General features: G+C 48.4%; 1 protein-coding gene across 1 annotated transcript in view; it reads left to right on the top strand.

The window, feature by feature from the left end:
- The window catches only part of MCF2L2 (MCF.2 cell line derived transforming sequence-like 2), a 306850-nt gene that overhangs the window by 58601 nt on the left and 231703 nt on the right, over nucleotides 1-16546 (top strand). The window contains exon 2 of the mRNA XM_034780536.1: nucleotides 13779-13862. Within this exon, the coding sequence (XP_034636427.1) occupies nucleotides 13779-13862 (84 nt within the window). The remainder of the gene's footprint in view (nucleotides 1-13778; nucleotides 13863-16546) is intronic.

The following is a 16546-nucleotide window of genomic DNA, read 5'->3' as shown; positions in this document are numbered from 1 at the left end:
CCTATGTGAAAATGCATGGCTGCAGTTTGCTGTGACAAGTTACCTAGCTCATGTGCGTGGGAAGCAAGGACTTCGTTACACTGGGGACAATCGTTTTTTCCTCGCTGTTCCTCTCACCTTCAGTGACCCAAGCCATAATGGTCATCCTCGTGCCTGGAAAGAATTCAAATGCTTCCCTGGAGGCTGACACTAACGACAATGCTTTGCACCGCCGTAGTACGTTTTATCCAAAGATCTCAACGCGTAGTTGCTCAGCTAACAGGATCAAATCATATGGCAGCTAGACATCCCACCTTTCTCCAGGTAGTGTTCAAGTGCCCCAACTCAATTCAAAACTGAGTTCTGTCAGCTTGACAAGAGACCCCTCAGGCCCTTTCTTCAACCTGCATTGACTAGTGGGTCAGAATTTAAGCACTTTTCACTTTAGCAAGAGGATCAAGGAAAGGAGCTAGGAACCTGGTCCAAACCCCATTTAAATCAACGGGAGTCTTTCCGTAGGCCACAATGGACTTTGGATCCAATACTCACTAATTTTTGTGGTGTTTGTAGCTGTGGAACATAGGAGCAGCCATACTGGAGTTAGACCAATGGTCCACGTAGCCCAGTATCCTGTCTTACGACAGTGGCCAATGCCAGTGTAACCCACACATCTTCTGGGTGTGGTGTTATGTCCCATCTAGTGGCACCGAGACCACTTAGAGAGAGTTAAAGGAGTTTGCTCTACAGCCTTAGCTAACAGTCAGTTGGCTTTTAGCTCATGCTGTAGAGGCTCATGAACTAAGCTCCAGAGATCCCCGGTTCAATCCCGCCTGCTGCTGCCGGTGTTACACCAGGTGCCCCAGAGGGAATGAACAGAACAAGTGATCCATCCCCTGTTGCCCATTCCCAGCTTCTGGTAAACAGAGGCTAGGGAAACATCCAACTGATATAATTTGCTGTATACTGCATCATCAAATTCTTGGACATCTGCTGTCAGCTGCCATTTTGTGAGGCAGAACAGAGGCACCTCAGCTGACAGAAGACGTGGGCTGTAGTCCACGAAAGCTTATGCTCTAATAAATTTGTTAGTCTCTAAGGTGCCACAAGTACTCCTGTTCTTCTTCTTTCAGCTGACAGAGAACACCGACCTAGTGCTCTCCCTCATGGGGACCTCACTCTTACTCCTTCCTGTTTCCTTTTGTGGGGTTGAGGTGAGCATGTAGATCTCTTGATCCTCCCGTTACCAGAGTGGACCAGGGGTACGTAGCACAAGGAACTTAATAAAACGAGGAATGTCCAGATTGGTCATGCACTCGTTTTTTGCTTAAGTATTCAGGAGTTGGGTGTGTCTCCGGTCACAGGTTAGACTGGACACACTCATTTTAAGTCATTCAGCCTGAAGGCTATGGCTGCTCTTTGAGCATGGAAAAACATAACCGCCACATAGGTCACTTTCATTTCTGACTTCTGTGCCCCTGTCATTTAGAGCTAAAAATGAACAACATGAAGCGCCGAGCCAGCAAGGCAGACCACATGGTGAAACGAACTAAATGTAACTTGAACAATCTCTACTGAAAGCTTCTGGCTGGGAAGAAACGTTTGCAGATCCTCCCACGACGAGGAGCCGAGGCAAAGCTCCGTGTTAGTCATTAGCTGCTCCCCGTGATTGAAACGCTGGTCCGGATTTAGCATTACAGGGAGAAGAAACTTCAGAGAGGATTTGCTTTGTGATGAAAGATCCACGTGGGCATTAGTTCAACTCCTGCCCACGTAGTCATTCTGGGACACAATTTTCTGAATAATCAGAAGCTTTTTTCTTTTTAACCTTTTCCTTCTGTTTCATGGGCAACGTATGGCGCCACCTGCAAGACTGCATTGGTTCTGTCCCATGATGGGGAGTGCTACAGTAGAAATCCCATTCACACTATCCTCTGGCTGCCTCTGCTTCTCAAGGGACTAGAAGTGCATCTGCAATGCATCATTCAAGTCCATAGGAATTTGGTCTGAGTAAGGACTGCAGACTAGGCCTCTAATCCTCCTAGCCCAGGGGCGGGCAAACTTTTTGGCCTGAGGGCCACATCGGGTTTCGGAAATTGTATGGAGGGTCGGTTAGGGGAGGGGGTCGTGGCCAGGCCCCCACCTCCAATCTGCCCCCCCGGGATTCCTGCCCCATCCAACCGCCCCTGTTCCCTGATGCCCCTGCCCTCGGGACCCCTGCCCCCCTGGACCCCTGCCCCCATTCAACCCCCTATTTCCCTCTGACCGCCCCAACCCCTATCCACACCCCCTCCCCCTTACCACCACCTCGAACTCCCGTGCCCTCTATCCAACCCTTCCACTTCCTGCCCCCTTAATGCGCTGCCTGGAGCACCGGTGGCTGGTGGCACTACATCCGCGCTGCCTGGTTGGACCCGGGCCACGCCGCTGCCGCCACCACCACCGCGCAGCACAGAGACCGGGTCAGGCCGGGCTCTGCAGCTGCGCTGCCCCAGGAGCTCACAGCCCCACCGCCCAGAGCATTGCGCCGGCGGCGGAGCGAGCAAGCTGAGGCTGCAGGGGAGGAGACTGGGGCTAGTCTCCCAAGCCAGGAGCTAGGGGGCCGGGCAGGACGGTCCCGCGGGCCGGATGTGGTCCGCGGGCCGTAGTTTGCCCACCCCATCCTAGCCTAACACCTGCTTTCCTGCTGCATTACAGCCCATGGGGGTGGTGCTCCAAAACCTCTAGATTGGTCCATTCTGCCCTGGCAACAAAACCAAGATTTGAAAGGGGCCGAGAATTATTTTGAAAATAGAAGCTTTTACACTATCCAAATCCTACCATGCTCCCATGAAATTATTAAAAGAAATTGATAATGGAAGTTGCTTGTTCGAAAATAAATATTCCCTTGCAGCATTTGCAACCCAAATACTGCAGCGTGGGGAACCTGTAAGAGAAAATGACATCAGTGATTCAATGGAAGAATAAGTGGAACTGCTCTTGTTGGATTTTCATGGTCTGAGAGAGTTTTAAACAGTAAACAAAGAGCACAAATAGGGCTCTAAAACAAATCTTTCTGGTTTACTAATCCAAGGTGCATTTATAGACGGGGGGCAGGAGGGGAACTGGTTTGTTTACAATATATGATTTGAAATTTACAAAATCAAGGGGGGGGGTTAGATCGATATCTTCTGTTACAATTAATGAAAGATGCATGCCTAAAATCCCCTTGCCTGTTTTTTTTCCCCACCGTGTTAATCTTAATTTTACACTCCGATTAGAATCACAGATTTGTGCTGGCTCAGAGCAGAAGGCTCATCTCCACTCAGATCGTGGCCGAGCCGAGTGGGAATTAGGATGACATCCTTCTTGAGCTTGACAAAGGTTTTCTTTCACCCCCAGGGTGCCTGCCTCCCCCCACACCCACATAACACGATATAAATGCAAGATGCATCTTTCCACCCTCATTAAGGAGGGGATGAACTTTGCACTGGAAATTTGTAACCCATGAGTCCAAGATTAGCAGCTTGAAATGGTGGGTTGATGCAGTTCCCTGGCACACTCAACAGCAGGAAGGGCAGTGGTAGTGGCCAGTCACTAATAAACAAAGAAACCCCAGTGTCCTGTTACGGCTGGTTGCCTCAGAGTCTTTCATTAAGCAATAAGGCCCTGCTGTGTCACTCTGCTAGACAGTCAGGTCTTTCACTCTGGCAGCTCGCCTTTCAGACGCTCATTTGGAAACATATTCGTTGTCATTAGCATATAAACTAATTCAGCTTTGCTCAGCGAAGGGTGGGGCAAGGGGAACAAGATGATGTTTGTAATCAGCGGTTGATGGTGCAGCTCATATAGGAACTGGTTTTTGCGGGCTCTGCTCCAAACCTGCCAGGAGAGAGGGCGTGCAAGTATCACAATCAGAAATGCAACACCATGATTAAAAGAAGAAAAGAAAAAAAAAAAAAAACCCACCACAAACCATGTCTGACTAACTTCCCTTAGGAATCACAAAGCGTGACTGAGCAGTTTTCCCCTTTAGAGATGAGTTTGTATCCCTGCAGCTTCTGCCCTAGGGGATCAAAAAGAGGAGCTGGGCTAGACAGAGGGGTACGGTAATTGCTTTTTTTTTTTTTTTTTTTAACAGAAGAAAAAAGTGTGTGTGTGTGTGTGCGCGCACGCGCAGAACTAATTTATGGCGCCTGATTCTGTTGACTTATGCCAGTCTTATGTTGGTGTAGCTCTGGTGGCTCTGCTGGGGTAACTCTGCTCTCACGGTGGTGTAAGAGGAGAATCAGACTCACTGAGTCCTATGTTTCTATAGGGCCGAAGGGCTAGATTCCCTGATAAACATGTAGGTGTGGTTGTCACGGATCCGCAGTGTCGTGCGATCTCCCCAGATTTGGAACCGTCACTTGGAGGAACCTCTTCAAGGTGCCAGACCCCCAAGGGGTCTCGCCCTTCCTCCAGGGTAGGCCACGTGGCCTCCCTACTTCCTTTGACTGAACGTCTGCAGCTCCAACATCCCTGCTTCACACCGAGAACTCTCTTCAGTGAGTCCAGGCGAGGTAGCCTCCTGGTAGAGACTTGCCCACTGTTCAGGGCTGAATGCACCTCACCAAGTCTTCGCAGTGACGCTCGGGCAACATTGTCGAAGCAGTCAGGTTTATCAGTTAACTGGAAAACAGCCTAGGAAGTCCTTAGACTATGTTTTAACCTTCATTTCTCCTAAGTCCATTCTGGTTAGCCCAGAGCCCAGCCAAGCTGTAGTGAACTCTATGTAAAGACCTTGTGTCTCTCTCTGTCTGACCTCCTTGGTCAGTTCCCAGGTGAGAGCCCTGACTCCTTCCAGCAGCCAGCTTCCTCACCTCACAGCTCTCCAGTATTTTGTTCTCAAGCTGGGGTCTTTGCTCAGCTTCCCTGCTGAGAGGTGGGGAAATCCATCTCCCTCTGGGTCATTGGTTGTTAGGTGTCAATGTCCTAGTGACTGGATTTTCCATGGTCTTGGATTTTCCATTGATGTGGGATTGGCTTTGGTTGAGATCTGCCCAGGGCAGGAACCCAAGGAGCCGGGCCAGTCTCACCTGACATAAATTAGAGTTGACTGAGAACAGTTTGACTGATGCTTGGTTGCCACGGCCCCGAAGTTGACATTCCAGCAGCTGCGTACGCCCCGAGAGCAGCAGCGCTCTGCACATATGGGTCTGCCCCCCATCTCTCGCCTGAGCTGGGGCTGCCGTGGAGGGTGGTAGAGACTCATTAAACCAATACTGCACACCCTGGAGAATCCCTCCGCACTACCCCCAGGGTGGCCAACTTTCTAATCTCACAAAACTAAACACCCTTGTCCCACCCCCTCCCCCGAGGCTCCATCCCTTCCCTGAGTTCAGGGTACGGGAATGGGCTCCGAGCTGGGGCCAAGAGGCCTGGAGTATGTGGGGGGGTTCCGAGTTGGGGCAGGGGGTGGAGTGCAGGATCTAGGAGGGAGTTGGGGTGCGGGAGGGGGCTCAGGGCTGGTATAGGGGGTTGGGGTGAAGGAGGGGGAGCGGGGTGCAGGCTCCATGAGGGAGTTGGGGTGCGGGAGGAGGCTCAGGGCTGGGATGGGGGTTGGGGTGTAGGAGGGGGAGCAGGGTGCGGGCTCCAGGAGGGAGTTTGGGTACGGGCTCTGGGCGGCACTTACCTCAGGTGACTCCTTGGAAGTGGCGACATGTCCCTTGGCTCTGAGGCGAAGGCGCAGCCAAGCGGCTCTGCGTTGTGCGTGCTGCCCCCCCTTGCAGGTGCTGCCCCCCCAACTCCTATTGGCTGGCCAATGGGAGCTGCAGAGCCGGCACTCTGGGTTGGGGCAGCGCATGGAGCCCCCCTGGCTACATCTCTGCCTAGGCACTGAGGAACCTGTCACTGCTTCTGGGGAGCCACCCAGAGAGCCTGCCTTAGCCCCATTGAGCTGCCGATGGGACTTTTAACAGCCCAGTCAGCAGCGCTAACTGGAGCCACCAGGGTCCCTTTTCGACCACCGAACACCTGGCAACCTTAACTATCCAGGAAGTCACCAGTGGCCAGATCTGCTGACTTGTACAGTCCTTCGATACTGCTGGAGCTGTGTAAAAGCAGCACAAGGCAATGGGGAAGAGAGGCGTGAGTGTGCTGTAATCTACTGTCTGTGCTGTAGTGAAATCTGTGACCCTCCTTTCTCTGTGACCCTCACAATTACATCTCATGACGCTCCCTCCGGGAACAGGCTTTCAAATTAGATGCTCGCAGTCAAAGAGAGGGGAAGGGCTGCAAGGGCAGACAGCTGAACCTAACTCTGTCCCCGCCAGGCAGGGAAGAAGCACCGAGGAACAGAGCAAAATGGCGGACACTTGCACTGCTGCTGCCCGTGCTGTACCTGCTCTGTGGCTGACGAGACAGCGCTGAAGGCAGCACCCGCCACCAGATGGAAAGTCACTTGCGGTTGCTGCCCATTTACAACCACTCCACTTTAAAACCAGAGCAGTCTGAAGAAGCATCAGCACCACCACAATTGAGTGCAGACGTTTGTAGCCACCGAAGAGTCCTTGCTAGCGCCCAGAAAACCTCCATGAGTCCCGTTGTGGGAGTCCCGTCGCTTTGCAGCAATGGCATAGCTAGCCACACCATTTGCTATCCCCTTCCAAGCCTACACGTTATGTTTAGTTTCTCCCCCCACCAGAAACAGTCAGCACTTTGCATGGTGCAGAAATCTGATTTTCTTTTCATTCCAGCAAACTCATCCACAGGGTTTTGTTTTAGATGCAGAATTTGTCACAGTTATTGTGAGGGTCTGATCAGACCCATTCTTTGCTCCTATGTTAAGTATATGCCCCTTCCCAGCTTGCACTATGCTGTGCAACTGAGATTCACACTGCAACAGTATAGCAGTACCCCCAAATTCTTCAGTCCCTGCTCCAGAGACCCTCATCACCCCCTGATCCCCACAAATCAATGGCCCAAGGGCCTATTTTCCCCTGAAGAGCACCTCATGTTGTCATTTACTCACCTACACAGTGGGCATAGGATGTTCAGAGATTGTTCTGGAACCCACCACCATCTCTTTTTGCTGAGCCGCCAAAGCAGGCCAGCTGCTCTGAATTTATTTGATACGATGGTAACACCTAGAGGCCTTAGCCATGAAGGTCCCTGTACTAGGCATGGTACAAACCCAGAGAGGGAAATTCCTTCTCCAATGAGCACACGTCCTAAGAAAAACCTAAGTCTTCCTTTCAGTATGTTTTCCCCCTCAAGGTTTTTAGGGTGCCATGGTTACAAGAGAAGCAAAACCAGCATGGTTTTAGTTATTCATAAAAGAAACCGAAATCAGTCAGCCTGATTTATATTCCAGAGTTCAGCCTCAGAGCAACGGGATGCACAGCTCCACCAGCAAACGGTCAAGCAAAGATTGGATCAAATGAACCTGGGTAGAGAGGGATCAGCAGTCCCTGGGCACAGACTTCAAAATATGCGGACAAGCTTCTCCAAACCTTTGGTAGTTCAAGGGTCTCTTATGTCCCCAAGCCAGTCAGGGTCTAACAAAGTTCCCCTTAATTTCTCAACCAATATAATAATGATCAGAGATGCGTTATCACCAAAACCCACTTTGGCACCTCCACATTAACTGGGGGGCATCTCTAATGGCAATATGAGAGAATGAAATGCAAGAAATGAATAAAATCTTACAAACAAATAAAAACGAAAACCCTCCTCCAAACAGAATTTTGACCCCAAAAAGAGGAAAGTGTCAGTCTCCCCATGAAGTCTTCTAGGAACTTCACTATTGCTATTAATTTCATATGGAAAGCGCTCAGCTTGTCGACCCTGTTATGAAAACAGGGCGTAGGTTTGGGCATCATCTGTGGCAGAGTTAATCAGAACTACTCACTTCCCATGAGTCTAGCTAGCTTTGGTGGGCGGATTACATGAGCTAAAACATCACTCCCATCGCTAATATGACAGACTCTGCTCCAGGGTACTGGAGATTATTAAAAAACCAACAAACAACGACTTGCCTTCATTGCGTTGGCAAACACATAAAATGCATGACTAATGCTAACCAGCCTTGGTTTGCTTTGGTTTCCCCTCTTATAGTTGCTTTATAAGTTTGTTTTTTAAAAGAGAATTTTTCTGGTTTTGATGCTCTTTTGCACACTAATGGATTTTTGTGGGAAAGGACAAAATGAAGTCATAGAAACAAGGCTTGCTAAGGACCTCAGTCTTGTCAATGCCACTGACTAGGTGAGATTTTTCCTTATAGTCCATATGAGATTTCCTCTGTAGTCTAACCACTGTCCAACACATTCAGAGAGGATGGGCAAGGTGGTACACATTACACATCGGTGGGTAGGTGAAACGGTCTAAAGGGAATCTAAGCAGCTGTAACTCACAGGTACAAGAAGAGACGGTTGTAGCAGGTGAAGCAGCTAATGAAAGGTTGTGAGAAGGTATAAGTTAATGTAGGTGATCCAAATATTTTATTTTGCATCTTCTGGCTCTTCAATATTCATGTTATAGTGTTGCCAACTCCCATGATTTTATTGCAAGTCTCGTGAGACTTGACACTTTTCTTAAAGCTTCAGTTCTTGGAGTCAAGTTGATTAACTGAGACTCTCAGCTTTCGTTTGAAAAGGAAGTTTCTACCCTTTGTAGGTACAGAGAAAAGCTTGAAAACAGGCATCGTAAAGGCTTAAAAACCAGATGGTACCATAAAGAGACCCTCAAATTTATTTGCAGCCATGAAAGCTCGTGCTCCCGATATGTCTGTTAGTCTATAAGATGCCACAGGACTCTTTGCTGCTTTTACAGATCCAGACTAACGCGGCTACCCCTCGGATACTCAACTTTATTATAATTTTAAAGCCATTTTCATGTTTTTGAAAACTTCCTGACTCCTGCTCCACTCCTATTTTCATGTCCTGTCCCTAACTCCTGCTCCTCATCCTCTCACATCTCCCCAGCCCACACCCCACCTGTGGGTTCCTCACTCTCCTGCATCTGAGTCAGGCTGTCTCCTGCTTCTTCTCCATGCCACCTGGGCACCAGCAGGGGATCACCGAAAGCACAGGAGAGACAAAGTCCCTGCTCTCAGTTCTGGGGCTTGTAACCACAGTGGCCCCCAAAGATCAATGGAAAGGACACTCCTGCTCAGTCCCCGCAGCCCTAAAATAGAATGTGCCCAGTCACTGTGTGTGGACAGTGCAGGCAGAGTCTGGTCGCACGTCGGAGCCATGAGGAGAGGGAGCATGCTCAGTGCAGACGGACTGTTTGGAGAATGTAGAGGCTAAATGCTAACACGTCTCCAATGAGCAGGTGCGAACCTGGCTGGTAACTTGGCCAAATCTGGGCAACACTTTAAGGGCAGCAAAATGCATATTCCTGGAAGAGTCGGGGCTGGAGAGACAGACCGAGAGCAAGTGACTCTATAGCTGGGTGGTTACAGAAACTCACGTGAGGTGGGAGACCCGGGATTCAGTCTTCCTGCTTCAATGGCTTTACGAATTCTTTATCCACCGTGGAACAGCTGAGGCGAGGCTAGGCTGGGCTTTCCAGCAGTGCCGAACAGGAGTGATTTCCTTTCACGTGACCGTGACAAGGCATTCTAGAGCTGGGGCTAAAACGTGTCTTAAACCCCAAACCAAGTGAGAGGCGTGTTTCGATGGAAGAGAGGGTCTAGCTTGGCCGTTCAGGGCAGCACCCTTTGTCACTGAGAGAAGGTAAACCCTGCTGCTCTGTGCCCTACAAAGCTAATGGGTGAGTTTGAGTGAAGGCTGTGTTTGATGTCTGTATGGGGTGGGGGGGATGAACCCAAATAAGCTGGTGCCAAACTATAAACACATACAGTGGAGTCAACCCGCGTTGCCGTCTCCGCTCACAGAGGCCGTGGCAATTTAGCTGGTTGTCATCAGTGCCAGGGCGGTTCCCACCCATCCCCCATTGAGTAGGACGGTCCTGGCTTCCACAGCGCTCTCCAGGCTTAAGAAAAAGCCACAAACCGCTTTGCTGCGATACCACGTGGGGATGTGGGGCACAGAGTCAACACAGCCTCAGGTCACAGTGGTGATTCAATGGTGCAGGGTGCCTCAGTCGGCATCCTAAAGGCAAGATCCTGCCAGCTGACAGAGGAAGAGACCTGGGTTCTCTTCCCAGCGGTGTGACCTTGAGCTAGACACCTCGCCCCTCTGTTTTCCTTCCCACCCTTGGTGTTTCTTCTCTGTGTAGATTGTAAGCTCTTTGGGACAGGGACTGTCTCTTACAGTGTGTCTGGGGCCCTGATCTTGGGTGAGGCCTCTAGGCAGTAGAGTAAAACCGCTCCCCTCACCTGCCCCATGAGCCTCACTCAAACCAGCCAGTCTGTTGGTGGACTCTGGTTCCACAGTTATTCATTAGCACCATCTCCCGATTTTCTTCCAGCCACCCACAGTGCTCAGGGGCAGAGGGGCTACCGGGGCTGATAACATTGCTAATTGGTTGTATAAACAAAATGGAAATGCACCCATCAATCATGTATGCCACAGCTGCTGTCCTTCACTCCAGATGTATTGATTTCTTTGGTTTAAATCCCACCGGGAGGCGGATCCTCAAGACCAAGGATGGAGCTGGGGGGGGGGGAGAGGGTTTTTCCAAAAATGGTTCTATATTATTTGCATTATGGCAGTGTCTAGGGGCCCCAGTCCTAGACCATGGGCCCCTGTGCCAGCGCTGTGCAAACACTAAAGGACAGTCCCGCCCCAAAGAGCTAGTTTGTCGTACTTTTCCAAATCGATTAAAACCGTGTTTTGTACTCAGTGTTTTAGTGATGATTTTGATACATTTTTTTTCTAAGTTCTTACTTGTCCCCTCTTCTCTCCACCCTTCCACCTCTCCCCTGTGTCACAGCCGTTCTGATGAGCCCTGTTCGCTAAGGCTAACCGGAAAGCCAGCTGGCAATGCCTGCAAGCTATAATGATCTTGTCTAACAGCTGGTGTGGCTGCTAAATCTGAAGGGAAGTATTTCATAAAGCTGAGCTCCTCCCACGATGATTTGGACTAACGGGGGCCAAAGTAAACCTCAGCATCAGCGAGTGAGACGCCCACTGGCTGCCCTGAGTTATGCCCACTTACATCAGGGCTAAATGTGGCCTAGGAAACTAGCAGACTGCAGCAGCAAGAGTTGGCAGAGCTGTGTGTGTGATGGGAGACGCCTGCAGAGCCCCTTGCTGGCTGACAGGCCCAGTTATATAAGCACCACAGTTCAGTTTAATGTTATTCCACATAGCATCTGTCCCTAACGCTTGGCCGGGGAGGACTTGCATGGTTGGAGGATCCCATCCTGCGCCTTTTGACGTCAGTGGGTCTTTGCAATCCACCAACTCTGTTACCAGCCTCAGCAGAGGGGCTGTTCACTGACCGGTCAGAGGGGCTGATCTCCACTCTTGGGGTATCCCTGCTAGGTAGAGTTGTGTCCCACTAGCAGGGTCACCTGGTGTGGAAGCTTAGATTGTCACTGCCCAAGCTGTGTCCTTTGAATAAACACAGGACAGCTAATCTCAAGCCTGCCATCTTTCAGCAACACTGATTTTTTTTATTTCCTGCACCAGCCCTCCTCTCCCTGTGATTGACTTTCTGCTCCCTTGCTAGCGTGACCCTGGCTGTTCTGAGGAGACCTCCACCCCTGACTTTTCTTTAATTTATATTTTATTGATCTGCCCTTGTTTTTGGAAAAAAGATGGAAAGAACAAAAAACAGGAAAAGAATGGGAGGAAAGGGGGAAGGAAGAGGGGCCGAGGGTATGGGGGGAAAGGAGAGTGACCTATCTGTTTCCATTTACTCGGAATTAATCAGATTTCTAAAAAGTTAGACCAAATCTTTTTATATTTATCTGAGATCCCAATTCTCTGCAATGTTACCTGCCCTTTAGCTGCCCCGTCAGCCAAGGCACTGTGCTAAGTTTCTGTCCAGGGAGACGGCCTGTTCTTCCATCTCCCTGTTTGGCTACAAGTTCTGCTTCGGAGAACCAGGCTTCACGTGAGTTGGTGAGTTTCCATGATGATGGGATCTCTCCCAAAACACAGTTCTGGAAAGTAATTTTTAAGGAGAGATCCATCATCATAGTAACCCTCCTGTCTTCCTGTAGCCAGAAGGACTGTATCCTGGGACTTTTCTAAGTGTTTGCTTTTTCAGTGAGAAGAATACCTAAGTAACCACAGAAATGAGGGTAAGCAGCACTCAGTAGCCATTGTAAATGATTGGGCCAAATGGAGATCTTGAGTGGGGGGGGTTAATTTAACATCATGGCCCCCGTGACTAATTTATGCGACTGTGTAGAGGCCCAGTCCTGCAGACCCTGGTTCCTGTGGGTGAGGGTGTGCAGGATCGTGTCCCTAGAGATAGACTGTTCTGTTGCATGGATTTTTTTTTTCCTTTGCATTTGATGCATGGAGCAGAAGCTACTCAGCATTCTCTGCATATATTTACTCATCATCAGATTCTTTCTGTAAGAGGGCAATGACCCTAGCGCCCTCCAGTTAGCCTGTCTTAAAGCTTTGGCAGGATTCACTGGGATCAACTGATCTGCTGAAAACAGGCCAGAGACATACATATATTTGCAGAGACTGAAGGGAGGCAGGATGTTTTACCAGTTGATGTTGCTCAGTTTAAAGACTAGCACCATAAATCCAGCGTTTTTGGAAAGCTGCTGAGATGGGTCACTATGAACCCATTGATAAATTTGCCCCAGATTATAGATGGTACTTAAAGTTCTGACGTTCTAATGCCTGCATATTGAGAGGGAAGATGGATTTGTGGTTAAGGCAGTAGATTGAGACATCGGAGAAATAGGTTTAATTCAGAGCTCTGCCCTGCAGGCCCTATGTGATTTTGAGGAGTCACTTAGTCTCTCTGGACCTCACTTCCCCATCTGTAAAATGGGGATATTGTGCTTCCTTCCTTCATCCTTTGTTCTGTCTGTTTCTATTGTACACTCTGCAGGCCTGGGACTGTCTCCTACTATATGTTTGTACAGCACCTAGTACAATGGGACCTGGCTGGCAAACGTTAAGAAACTCTGATTTATCCCCCTGTAAATAAACCATTTCAGATTCAAGCTGAAAAAAGCCAGTGAGGTCCCACATTCTGGAGAGGAAAGAATCTAACTAGTTCAATGTAAGATGGTGGTTCCTGACCACTAAATGCATCCAGTTAGAATCCGCAGCGTGTTGCGCCCTCCCCCTTGCTGTCTTTAGCTGTTTTTAAATCTTAACTTTAAAAGAGCAGGCTTTGTTTTGGTGAGAAGAAAACCCCATGGTTCCTTATTTCCTCCTTTTGCTATGTATTTTCTTGTTGCGAAAAAAGCATCAGCAAAGGAAGCGGGGCGGTGGGGAGGGAAGGGGGCTGGTCAGTTACTCAAAAAGCCCTTCTGTGGAGTGCAAAGGAAAGGGGGATGGAACATGGTACTGTATCTAAAATAGCCCTCACTGTTTCAAAGGACTGAAAAGCCGCTTTATCTGGGAGCCCAGATGCAGTGGCTTAATATGGAACATGAAGTTGCAAAGAGAGGCCCGTCGTCTTGAGCAAACTTGTGACAAGCTCTGCTAAATCTATTGGAGTCACTTTATGAAAAGCGCTCTCTGCAAACACAGGACAATAGATAAAGTAACTGGGCTGGAGATGGGACTTTCCGTATCATAAGCTCCTCCACTGTGAAGAGTCATATGATAAGATCTGAGCCAATGTTCATGCCAGGCTCTTAACCTCTGAGTATATCCTTTGTCTTGCTGGGTTCTAATGGAGCTCTAGTGAAGGGTTTAACTCAGTGAGGGTTTCTCTTTTCACTTGTACAGATGAAATCATGCAGCAGGAGATAAGGCCGCTGGTCGCAGTGGATATAATTGAGCAACTCCACAGGCAATTTGCCATCCTGTCAGGTAAGGACTGAATTTAAATTGTGTTCTTGGATTCTTTGGGAAACCTGCTGAGATTTGCCACATTGGCTGTTCCGCATCCTCCCAGCTCTGCATTGCAGTTGCCACAAACTTTTTAATATTGTCCATGGGCGGAATGGTTAATATTAAACCTTGGTAGTGTGGTGAGTTGATAAACACCACCTCATAGTTCTTGTTTTTCAGGCAACGGTTCCCCCCCAAATCAACTAGATATCAATTAGATTTAGAAGGTAAAAAAACTAAAGTAGCATTTATTTATATTTTCAAACGGTATGTGTATATATATATATTTCACGTTGTGTATTTGGTTTGTTTGGGAGCTTGATGTGTCCATCCTCCAACCGGTTTGTTTTAGGAATGATTCACTTGAAATATAAAGACTATCATCTTTTCAAATGATTTGTGATTATTGTGTATTTCTTGTATTGCTCCCAAGGTTTGCATGACACTTTACAGAAACACCGAAAGGATGTGATTCCTAAGAGAGCTAGTTGATCTTTAAATATTTACTTAGTTATGTAACCCACAATTTAACATCAATATTTTGTCTACAGCAGAGGACTAAGAATTATGGTATGGGGTCTTGAATTGTCTGTGCCACTGACTGCCCGTATGACCTTTGGCAAGTCACTTAACCTCTCTGCCTCCGTGTCCTCATTGATAAAATGAGGATTTTACTTCCTTGCCTGAGGTTTAACTCATTCATAACTGTAATGTGCTTTTAGATCCTCAAATTTAAGGCACTTTCTCTTTCTCCAAACAAAAATTCACTTTTATGAATGTTCTCAAAACACCGAATGAAAATGTCACAAATGGCATCACAGCAACTTTGTGTATTTTATTCAAACGAATGTCCTTGCACTTTGTAGGATTCATGCAGATTATCCTGTTGAGGGTGTGCATATCAGTGCAAATGATGAGCATTCTAACGATTTAGCACTGCCTCTCGCACGTAGTAGGGAAACACCACCACTTCTGGCTTACCAAACCGAGGCTCAGAAAAGTTCAGGGCCCTGTTCTGGAAGGTGCTGAGCAATTCCAGTGAGAGGAGTGGGCCTGAGGGTGCTCAGCACGAGAGCTGGTTGGGAATTTCTTGATAAAACACTTTTTGTTGGAAATGCCTATTTGCCAAAACTGAAATGTTTTGTTTTCAGTGGTCCAGGGTGGAATTTATGGTCAAAATACGTATGAGAGAGGCCCATCTCAGAATCGTCAGTAGCCCAGTGGTTAGATCACTAGGTGGGATGTGAGCGACCTAGGTTCAAGGCTATGATCTGCTTGATTGAGAGCAGGGACTTACGAAATATGTGTTGGGCCAGTGAGACTCTGGTGGAGTGGAGACTTGATGAATTCTTCAACCACAGGCTATTTTAAGGTGGGTGTGTCCCAGGGCTTTTTTTTTATGAAGAATTTCAAAAGATCTCGGTTTTGTTCCAATGCAGAACGAAAACAAATTCCGAAACCTTGAAGTTTTCACAAAATGGAATTCTTGTTTTCCAACCAGCCCTACTACGCACCTTGCTTGATCCGACAGCCCTAAACAATGTGTCTAGCAAGTCTGGTGGGTTTGACTGAGTTTTGGAATTGGAAATCTTAGGTTTGAGTTCTGAGGCTGCTGTGTTATACTGAGTGACATATCCAAGGTATTTGAGGCTCAGTTTTCCCATTTCTAAAATGTGGGCAATGATGATGAAGTTAACAGGATTTAAAAAAAATATTATTGAATAATCTACAAACACGGATAATTATTACTTCAATGACAGTAAGTTAAAACCGTGTGACAAGAAGAATCCAGCTAAGATACAAGTGGGAAATGCAGGTTGCAGAAATTTTGTACTCTTCTGGGTAGATGAGTTTAGCAAGAGATTAATGTACAGTGGAGTCGCATCATAGGCGCATTTAACTTACGCGATTTTAACTATACGCGCTCGGCAAAACAAAACCAAAAAAGAGAAAAATAACAATTTAAATACTGTACCTGTAGTGTGGGCGATTCCGCCCGCCATTCCACTCAATGAGCATTTGACTATACGCGATTTTCGCCTTACGCGCTGATTTTAGAACCTAACCCCCGCGTAAGATGCGACTCCCCGGTATTGCAACCAGATAATTTGAGTCTGTCCTGCCGTTGCGGTGCTGTATCTCAGTGCTGTTTAGAGCCAGGACTCTCTGGAGCTTTCTGGGTAACTTCCCAAGATGTTCCAGGGGAGAGGTAGGTGCATGCGTGCGAGTCCCATAGGGACAAACCTTGACCCAGGCCCACTATACAGGTGCTGCCACCCTTCTGTGCCCAGCCCCATCTCTTCCCCAGAGGTGGAGATCCAGGCACCTCCTCTGCTGCCATATATGGGGGAGAGGTTGCTGGAAAGTGTTGCCAGGAGGTGGCAGTGCCCCATGGACATCTCTGCATGGGTGGTTGGGTTTCCCTTCTTGAGTGACAATCAGGAAGAGAGCCAGTGAGTCAAGAGTGCTCCCATCCTTTCCTCCCAACACTGGAGTCAACTGACCTCTCTGGAGCTGTCAATTGGCAAAGGTGCCAGAGCTCCCCCAGCAGGTAATTGTAGTACCTGCAATTGTTGTACAGGGCAACATAGGTAACATAGGGCCCTGTAACCTCTCCCCAGAACCTCCACCCCAAGTCCAGTAGTTAGGGGACTTCCTTTGCC

This window comes from Trachemys scripta, chromosome 9 (genome assembly GCF_013100865.1).
Source record: "Trachemys scripta elegans isolate TJP31775 chromosome 9, CAS_Tse_1.0, whole genome shotgun sequence".
In the NCBI taxonomy this organism is placed as follows: domain Eukaryota; kingdom Metazoa; phylum Chordata; order Testudines; family Emydidae; genus Trachemys; species Trachemys scripta.
This window is presented reverse-complemented; position numbering and strand designations above follow the sequence as displayed.